Raw genomic sequence first — 10,341 nt, forward strand, 5'->3', positions numbered from 1 at the left:
CGAGTTATTTTGTTTGTATTTTTTTTTCTTAGTCATCTTTCTCGCATTTCGTTTTTCCTTGTATTTTCTATGTATTTTTGGAAAAAATGTGTGGAATATGATGAAAATATTTGTTATTTATTTATTTATTGAGCGGTTATTCTACAATCATTTGGGTTTACAATATTTGTTTTGTCATTACAAGTTGTATGGTTTAATCATTTATGATTGCACCATTGTTTAGCTCGACTTTTAACATTATGGTTGTTTGGGACTACAGGAGATTGTTAAGAAAAAGAGTAGTCTGCGTTCAAAGGTACCGTGTTTCTTGAACCCTATAGATCATGTTTAGTTTATTTTGCTAATTATTTATACTATTGTGTGTTTGTGATGCCATGAGATTAAATTTACGATTTATATGCTTTTTATTTAATATAAACATACAAACACACATATAAATAAATTATATAGAAATTATATGTATCTAAGTACTTTTGTAGTTATATAATTTTGTCTCCCAAACTTATTAAAAAAAAAAAAAAAAAAAGTCAAACCGCACCAAAAATCCTATACGTGCACCCTATCATTGTAATACTATACATGGTATTCATTTCCAATGCCTCATGTGAATTCCCACTCATGATGGTAGACTTAAGTTTATATTTCTAAGAAAAAGGAAAAAGTAAAAAGACCTAGTCCTAGGTGTGGGCTCTAGATTCCCATCTCTAACAATAGTCCGGTAAGACGAAGAGAAACGTGGTGAAATGAATTACAAGGAAGACCAAACGGCAAAACCCGTGGGTACCACAAAGGACAATCTATGACTAAAACGTACAATCTCAGCCACAGATATATAAACTCCACAAGGATGATCCTACCAACGTGCGTTTTTCCAATTTTAACCTTCCACCAAATCCATGGGTCCCACTGAACCAACAAATCAAAAAAAAAAAAAAAAAACCCAAAATAAAAGTAAAAATCAAATATCACATTCCGACGCTGATGCTTCAACATGTGGTACCAAGAATACCCAGGAATATGAATTTAGATCCGGTTGGAGTTCCAGAGCCTCACAACCAAACCCTACGACGACTTTGAGATAAGCCGAATGTGAAACAGAATCTGCCACTGAACAGGAAAGGAATCCTTAAAAAATAAAAATAATTATTGAATATAAAAAGAAAAATTCAATGCATTTTGATCCATTGAAACTCAATCTCATTTCCTTCATTTTCTTCCATTCATTCCTTCACTCATCCAACCCCAAAAGAATTTGCACTGTTTTCTCGTAGATGATGTCCTTTTCTGCCATGGGTGAGCAGTCACCCACCACCCACCACCTCTACCAGATCTTGGGCTCCCATTTTTTCCTGATTTTTCATATTTATCTTATTTATTTGTCTGCATGTATATATATAAAATATGATATTGTAAGGCATAAATAAATACACTATATTATCAACAATCCACCACCCCACCCCACCCACTCACTCCAATGCAAGCACAATATTCTAAAGGCAAAACAAGTTTGCTATAGGTTTCGCCTTCACCTTCACCAACTCCATTTCCCTCAACTTTTTCTCCTTCTTGTCTCTGTTTTCCTCTGTTCATGGAGCGTGCCCGGCGCCTGGCGAACCGGGCGATTCTGAAGCGCCTGGTGTCGGACGCGAAGCAGTACCGACAGAATGAATCTCTGCTGCACAGCCCGTCGCCTGTGTCCTACACTCCGTCGAGGTACGTATCGTCCCTGACCCCGTACGTTTTTATGCGCAGAAGCTCTAGATCAGATTCGTTGCATAATGTCGGTCACGGCGCTGGGTCTCAAACTCGATCTATATCGGTCGAGGCACTGAAACCCAGTGACACTTTTCCGCGCCGCCATAACTCGGCGACCCCAGAAGACCAAACAAAAATGGCTAACGTTTGTGGGTTCGATAATCTCGACTCGCTTATCGATGCCACCGTGCCTAAATCGATTAGAATTGAATCGATGAAGTTTTCTAAGTTTGATGGGGGATTAACCGAGAGCCAAATGATTGAGCACATGAAAAACCTGGCTTCAAAAAATAAGATTTTCAAGTCGTTTATTGGTATGGGGTACTATAACACCTATGTTCCTCCGGTGATTTTGAGGAACATAATGGAGAATCCGGGCTGGTACACGCAGTACACGCCGTACCAGGCCGAGATATCTCAAGGGCGTCTTGAGTCTTTGCTTAATTACCAGACTGTGGTTACGGATCTTACTGGCCTGCCCATGTCAAATGCTTCATTGCTTGATGAAGGAACGGCCGCTGCTGAGGCAATGGCTATGTGTAATAACATTCTTAAGGGGAAGAAGAAGACTTTTATCATTGCCAATAACTGTCACCCTCAAACTATTGATATTTGTAAGACTAGAGCGGATGGTTTTGATCTTAAAATAGTTACCGCGGATCTTAAGGATATCGATTACAAATCCGGGGATGTTTGTGGTGTTCTGGTCCAGTATCCAGGGACCGGGGGTGAGATTTTGGATTACAAGGAGTTTATTAAGAATGCTCATGCTCATGGGGTTAAGGTTGTCATGGCATCGGATCTATTGGCATTGACACTATTGAAGCCACCTGGTGAACTGGGTGCTGACATTGTTGTTGGCTCAGCTCAGAGGTTTGGAGTTCCTATGGGGTATGGAGGACCTCATGCGGCATTCCTGGCCACATCCCAAGAGTACAAGAGAATGATGCCAGGGAGAATCATTGGTGTGAGTGTTGATTCTTCAGGGAAGCCTGCTCTGCGTATGGCTATGCAGACAAGGGAGCAGCATATCCGTAGGGACAAGGCTACCAGCAACATTTGCACTGCTCAGGTACTAAGCTACTTTCTTTTTTTTTCTTTTTTTTTTTTTTTAATGTGATTACTTCTGTGGTTTTTCTCTGGAGGCTGCTTCTGTGAAGATATGAAAATCTTGTATTAATGCTTCTGACAATTTATGTAACTGCAGTCCAGCTCAATTTTTTTGCTGGACCTAATTCCGGAAGAGGGTTTTAATGTTCAATATGTGTGGCTTTCTTTGTTTGAATGAATACCCTGTTTTATATAGGCATTGCTTGCAAACATGGCTGCTATGTATGCTGTTTATCATGGACCTGAAGGTCTTAAAGCCATTGCCCAACGGGTTCATGGTCTTGCTGGGGTGTTTTCACTTGGACTGAAGAAACTTGGGACAGTGGAAGTTCAGGGCCTTCCCTTCTTTGACACTGTGTTGGTTAAGGTTGCTGATGCAAATGCAATTGCTGATGCTGCTTATAAAAGTGGGATAAATTTGCGAATTGTAGACCCAAAAACCGTAAGTGTGATTCTGTCATTTGAATCAATTAGTTAACTATAAGTCTATGTGATGAAATTAATTGGGTCTACTTGCCTTTAGATCACTGCTTCCTTTGATGAGACAACAACCTTGGAGGATGTTGATGAGCTTCTCAAAGTTTTCGCTGGTGGCAAGCCTGTGGGTATTGTATTCCTTTTGTGGTGAGGTGTTTGCAATCAATCAGGATTTTCATCCACCTAGCTAAGACTTAGATTTAATTGTCAGGTTTCATTCACTGCTGCATCTCTGGCACCAGAGGTTCAGACCGTAATTCCCTCAGGGCTAACAAGAGAGAGCCCATATCTCACCCATCCAGTCTTTAACACGTACACCCCTTTCCTGAGAATTTGAATTTGCATAGTTTACAATTCAGAACCAACCCTGACTTTTTTTTTTTTTTTTTCCTTTTTAATAGGCATCATACAGAGCATGAGCTGCTCAGATACTTACATAGGTTACAATCCAAGGATCTCTCTCTATGCCACAGTATGATTCCGTTGGGGTCTTGTACAATGAAATTGAATGCTACAACTGAAATGATGCCAGTGACATGGCCTAGCTTTTCTGATATTCATCCTTTTGCCCCAACTGAACAGACTCAGGGTTATCAGGTACTTATGAATGTCAACTTTCCATGAGAAGTTCAGTTGTTTTTGGCTTGAAGTTTTTGGATATATGTTGCTTCCTCTGTGTATAAATAAACAATTTGATAACTTTCTCTTTATGAAAAATGGTTTCCAGGAAATGTTCAACGATTTGGGTGAACTATTGTGTACCATCACTGGGTTTGACTCTTTCTCCTTGCAACCTAATGCTGGTGCTGCTGGAGAGTATGCTGGCCTGATGGTTATCCGAGCATATCATCTGGTACGGTGCACTGGGCATGTTTAAATACTGTTTTCTTCCAGTTGTATTAAAGAAAGTAAGAGGCATTTGATGATTTCTCCTTAAGGCTTACTTTGATGCACAACTCAAAATAAAAACCTTAAAACGCTCAACTTAAAGCTCTTGAATTTTTTATTTTATTTTAAGATTTGTATGCCTCTAAAGTGCCTAGTGCATATGAAGCAGACCTCAAACTCTCTCTCTCTCTCTCTGCGAAATTTTTAATATAAACAGATGGGTTAACCTCAGGGTGATTATAATTTCTTCTGACTTACCACTTAAAATTAATTATCTTCATAGTAGATGAAGGTGTAAAAGCCTTCTAGGAATTTTTTCTCTTTTCCTGTGACTGATTTTGATGATTGAAATTTGAAATATATTGTGCACTATAATGTTATAACGTTTTGTTCTCAAATATTTAAATGAACGGAAGTCTTAATTCTAGTATTTTCTTGCTGTTAAACTGGTCTTTTTCTTGCCGCACATCCTGAACTCCTCACATCTCACCCTATTTATCAACCCCTTTTCAAAAAACACTCATTTGACCTTGTATAGAGCTTATTCTCTCAACTGATCATGCTGATCAATCTACCAAATGAATGATGTAGGCAAGAGGGGACCACCATCGCAATGTGTGTATTATACCTGTTTCAGCACATGGGACAAATCCTGCTAGTGCTGCTATGTGTGGAATGAAAATTGTCTCTGTTGGGACTGATGCCAAGGGAAACATCAACATTGAAGAGTTAAGGAACGCTGCTGAAGCTAATAGGGACAACCTTTCAGCTCTTATGGTAATTTCATTGTGCATTCTATGTTGGAAATCAAACTATATAATCTGAAAATATTGAAGATGGAGGTGGAAAAATTGTATTCAATATCAACACTCGTTTAATTTTGTTTGACATTATAGGTTACATATCCTTCAACTCATGGAGTCTATGAAGAAGGTATTGATGAGATATGTAAGATAATTCATGACAATGGAGGTCAAGTATACATGGATGGGGCTAACATGAACGCACAGGTCAGCTATTCCCCCTATCATCCTTTGTCTCCTTTATACGTTAATGACAGCCTTTGAGTTCATGATCTAGTAACAAGATATCAAGTACAGCTTGAGTTGTCTTGATTCATATTCTCTTTCCTATAGGAAAATGGTCCGCCAAAACTTATGTTTGGTTTTAACTAGTTAATTGCTTTCGTTCTTTCCTATTTTTGGTTCTTCAATTCATATTCCTTTGGTTTTAACTAGTTAATTGCTTGTTCCCCTCCCCTTGGGGCCAATTACTTATCAAAAAATAAAATTTTGCGAGTTCATTTGAATTTCTTTATTTTCTTTACCTTTCTGGATATCATGGTAGTTACTTTTATGCATCTAATTTTTCCTGGGGGCATGTACTTTCAAATTAAATCTAAAGGAACTTTTGGTCTTTATAGGTGGGGCTGACAAGCCCTGGTTGGATTGGAGCAGACGTTTGCCATCTCAATCTCCATAAAACATTCTGCATTCCACATGGAGGAGGTGGTCCTGGCATGGGTCCTATTGGTGTGAAGAAACACTTGGCGCCATTTTTGCCATCACATCCTGTGGTAACTGATCTTTTCATTGAATAACTTTATAAACAAATACACACACGGACATAGGACCATACTTTTTCCTGAGAAAAATTACTTTTATTTTGGACTGGAAATAACGGAGACTGTCTCATCCAGCTTTCATTTCTTCTGTTCCATCATGTTATTCTAAATGTATTGGAACTCTTACGGCCTTATATGTACGAACACACACACACACACACACATACACGCATAAATAATCAGAGCATAACCTCACCTCCATTCATCAAGTCACATGTTGGTGATTATTTCTTGCATACTCTGCCATTATGATATGTTTTAGAGTTATTGCTCATTTGCTCAGCTGTGTTTTTTCTCATTCAATCTCAAATCTTGTTCTGGTTTTACTTTTAAGGTATCCACGGGCGGAATTCCTGCCCCAGACAAGTATCAGCCACTTGGTACCATTTCTGCTGCTCCTTGGGGCTCTGCACTTATTCTGCCAATATCATACACATACATAGCCATGATGGGGTCTAAGGGACTCACTGAAGCATCAAAGATTGCAATTCTGAATGCCAATTACATGGCAAAACGTTTGGAGGTTCATGTTTCTTCTTTGTATTATTTCTTTTAAAACAAACAAGGTGCTATGAAAGTAGTTCAGTGCCATGCTTTGGCAATGCTCCTATCTTCGAAAAAAAAAATGTGCATGGATGTCATTTGTGATCATAGCAAGTTCCAGGATACCTAGCATATGATTGTACTGAACTTCATGAATAAAATGTGTGACCAGTGCATGACACTAGAATGTGGTTTTTCGTGTTAAGCAACTTTGAGGTTTTGAGTGATTGCTTCCTTTTGCAATTAAAATCTCAAGGAGTTTTTCCTAGTTTGCTCAATTGTCTTTGTATTTTGCAGGATTATTATCCCATTCTTTTCCGTGGTGTCAATGGAACAGTTGCCCATGAATTCATTGTTGATTTAAGAGGCTTCAAGGTAGTTTTATTCATTGTTTGTTTTATGTTTGTCTACTGTTTCCATTTTGTGAGCAATTTTAAGCTATTATTGTTGCAGAATACTGCTGGGATAGAGCCTGAAGATGTTGCCAAACGTCTAATGGACTATGGATTTCATGGACCAACAATGTCATGGCCAGTTCCAGGCACACTCATGATTGAACCAACTGAGAGTGAAAGCAAGGTATGCCCTGCTGGAAGTCCTTCCTCTTCATATACCCTCCTCATGCTTCTCTTTTTGTTTTTCCTTTTTAAGTAAATTTAAAATCTTTTTCAGGCCGAGTTAGACAGGTTTTGTGATGCTCTTATTTCCATAAGAGAAGAAATTGCTCAGGTTGAGAATGGAAAAGCAGACATCCACAACAACGTCCTGAAGGTGAAATGGCTCATTTGTTTCACTGTTGCTATTAGTTTGTAATTCACATTATAGCAAGGCATTACAGATGCAATTTAGTTCCATTGTGGTCCGTGCACAATTCTGGATGCATCTTGATACTTAAAGATATAAATTAATTCATGAACTTAAGAGCAACTATCTAACAAGTGCACTTGCAGAGTGCTCCTCATCCGCCATCCCTGCTCATGGGAGATGTATGGAAAAAACCATATTCTCGGGAATATGCAGCCTTCCCTGCTCCTTGGCTCCGTGTTGCAAAGTTCTGGCCTAGCACAGGTATTGATGTCCATCTTCCTCTAATTTCTAAATTCTGGACATTTTTATGTAGTTGCCTTGTTCAACTTAGTATACTTTTAACAACTTAGTTTGTTCACATAACCGAAAATAGAAAATTAAAGAACAGTTTCTTTTATTGATTAACACCAACAACGCTATACTGATTCACTACTGGATATATTTTAATCGTTTTAGAAGATCTAATTATTATTTGCAAGTTATGGCATATGCTTCTAGTGTAGCCCTACTTAATTTTACTTAAAATTGAATTCTTGTTTAACTGTTATATCAGGACGCGTTGACAATGTGTATGGTGACCGCAACCTCGTCTGTACCCTTCTCCCAGCATCACAAGTTGTTGAAGAGGCAGCGGCAGCCACCGCTTAGTCTTCAGCGCCATGCTCCTTGCCCCGAGGTTTCTCTTTTGAAACCGGTTTCTTCTTCCACATGTTGTAAATAAGTTTCCATATTCATGAAAGCCCTTTGCAGCTGGTGACATACTATTTCTAAGACCATAATGATGATCAGCTGCTACCCTGATAACAATTATTGCTAATTGCAATACAAATTTCGTAATTATTATTGCCATGTTCCTCTCTAGGCTCTTAGCAAGTATCAAACAGATCCAAATGCTCATGCTAATTGTGATTTCACAAAGCCAAGTTGTATTCTTACACCACAAGTATTTTAGCAATAATGAATGGGATAAGACACAACTCCCCTAGGTCCAGGATTCTATCTATCTATCAAGACAAGTAAAGGAAAGGAAAGCACTTGGGCAAAAGGTTGTCAGACTTTTGGTTACAAGTGCTGTAAGCTGGCTGTGGACAGCCTGGTGATCAAGTAAAAGAAGCTAGCAAGATAGGCCCGCAGATGAAGGCTGAATTAATGGATTCTAGCGTGTCTTTTCCAAACACTCGGGGGGATTCGGCTAAGTCAGGTCTGAAAACCACAAAAGGTCCACCCTCGGACCCCAGGGCCGACAAGATGTTTGAATGGGCGGTCTTTTTGCCATGTACCTAGTTAAGCCCGTGGGCCTGCGGCTAATTAATTTGAGCACTCGAAGTGACTCTTAGTCTAACCTTCGGGACAGTTGCTTTAATTGGCTACCCTAGGGCAGAAAACTGACCCCAAGGGGTCCATTTTCAGCGGTAGGAGGTTTTGCTAACATGCCAACCAACCTAATGTATAGACTGGGGAGGGAGGTGTGGCGGCATGGGCAGAGGGATAATGAGGAGAGACAAGGCGAGGATGTATGATATGGTTAAAAAAGAGAAAGGAAAAAAAAAGTACATACTTTTAAAATAAATAAATAAATAAATATATATGAGGGGTCGATGAAGTCGAGTATGTCAGATTTTCCGACACCCCAAACCCGACCCATGTACCAATGCTTTTGAAGTTCCAAAATATTAGAGCCTAACCAATGAGTGGATCGATTTATCTGTGCCCAAACCTCATTCCAAACCTCATTGGTTAGGGTTGAGACAAATGGGTCGGTTGGTTTAGGCCAACCCTCTTGTAGTATCCCATTCTAAACTAGGATTAAGAACATCTTAACAAAATGTTAAGAGATAATAATTAAGATGGAAATTGGGAAACTGGGTTTGGGAAACACTTGGTGACATATGGTCAAGACCATTCGAATGGCATGCGTAGGATGCCATAAAGGATAAAGGGAAAACCCTACCGTTCGAACGATATGGAGACCATTCAAATGGTATGATGGGAAGCCATGTGAGACGAAAGGGAAACCCTACTATTCAGACAATATAAAGTAACCATTTGAACGGTATGATGGGAAGTCACACAAGATAAATTGAAAAACCCTAATGTTCTAATGGCACAAGGATCGTTCTAATAGTGACATACTACATGTGATTTAGATAAGTGACCATTCAAACGGTATGATGGGAAGTCATACAAGATAAATTGAAAAACCCTAGCATTCTAATGACAGAAGAATCGTTCTAAAAGTGACATACTACATGGGATTTAGATAAGTCTAAATCCAAAACTTGCATACGCGGAAGGGAGCTTATTTAAAGCCCTTGGATGGAACCCTAACAATCATTTGGTCTTCCATAGCCATGAGAAAGAGAGAGAGAGTGTATGTGGATGAGTTCTTGGAGCTTTTTGACTTCAAAGCTACGAGGTAGCTCTCATCCTTTACCTTAGTCCATTGAGTTATAAGCATGCTTTAATTTAGTTATGATTTTGATAGTGTTTATTGTTTGTGTACGTGGGTGTGTTGAAATAGTGTTGAGATGAAAAAAGGTGAAGGCTTTTTCAAAGAAAAGTCCTAGCTTTTGGTAGATGGTGTCTCACCCAAATCAACACCAAAATCAAGCCTTAGACCATATGATGAGTAGATCTGGGTTGCCTTGATGCGTTTTTGGTGAAAAAAAAAAAGACAGGAAAGGAAAGTTGGAAACTTCGTTCTTTGATTGTAAAAATGTTTAGAAGATGATGAATAATGTTAGAACGACACCGTTCGGAGGATGGTCGAAGACTATTCTAATAGTGTTGACATTCAAACACTAGTCAAGGACCATCCTAAGAGTGTCTACCATTCAAACAGGGACGGTTCTACGAATGCTTGATAGGATGTAGAAAAACTAGAGTTTTAGGTATTATACTAGGGTTTACGACTTAGAAACCCAACAAACAGTGTTCAATGACCGTTCTACTAGTGGATGACATAATGCAGAAAAACTAGAGTTTTAAGTATTATACTAGGGTTTACGACTTAGAAACCCAACTAATGATAAAATACATTGCAAACGAGGGAAATAAGTACTTCGAGGGAGACCTTTTTAAGGACTACTTCACGCAAGGTGAGCAATCTCACGTGAAACCCTAAACAATGACTTTGA

General features: G+C 39.0%; 1 protein-coding gene across 1 annotated transcript; it reads left to right on the top strand.

Moving 5' to 3' along the window:
- Positions 1–1,176: 1,176 nt before the first annotated feature.
- Positions 1,177–8,065, top strand: LOC132183751 (glycine dehydrogenase (decarboxylating), mitochondrial). The gene is made up of 15 exons (XM_059597159.1): positions 1,177–2,827; positions 3,062–3,307; positions 3,389–3,466; positions 3,554–3,654; positions 3,744–3,939; positions 4,070–4,195; positions 4,822–5,007; positions 5,127–5,240; positions 5,654–5,806; positions 6,189–6,377; positions 6,695–6,772; positions 6,851–6,976; positions 7,070–7,168; positions 7,348–7,465; positions 7,758–8,065. The coding sequence occupies exons 1-15, from the start codon at positions 1,589–1,591 to the stop codon at positions 7,850–7,852; spliced, it is 3,144 nt and encodes a 1,047-aa protein (XP_059453142.1). The 5' UTR covers positions 1,177–1,588; the 3' UTR covers positions 7,853–8,065.
- Positions 8,066–10,341: the final 2,276 nt, after the last annotated feature.

The sequence above is a fragment of the Corylus avellana genome, chromosome ca6, assembly GCF_901000735.1.
Source record: "Corylus avellana chromosome ca6, CavTom2PMs-1.0".
Classification (NCBI taxonomy): domain Eukaryota; kingdom Viridiplantae; phylum Streptophyta; class Magnoliopsida; order Fagales; family Betulaceae; genus Corylus; species Corylus avellana.

Bases quoted from the DNA above. Each gene is read 5' to 3' on its own strand.
- LOC132183751 (XM_059597159.1), top strand. From the start codon at position 1,589: ATGGAGCGTGCCCGGCGCCTGGCGAACCGGGCGATTCTGAAGCGCCTG. The intron at 2,828-3,061 runs GTACTAAGCTAC...TGTTTTATATAG, and splicing joins GCAACATTTGCACTGCTCAG to GCATTGCTTGCAAACATGGC. The intron at 5,807-6,188 runs GTAACTGATCTT...TTTACTTTTAAG, and splicing joins TTTTGCCATCACATCCTGTG to GTATCCACGGGCGGAATTCC.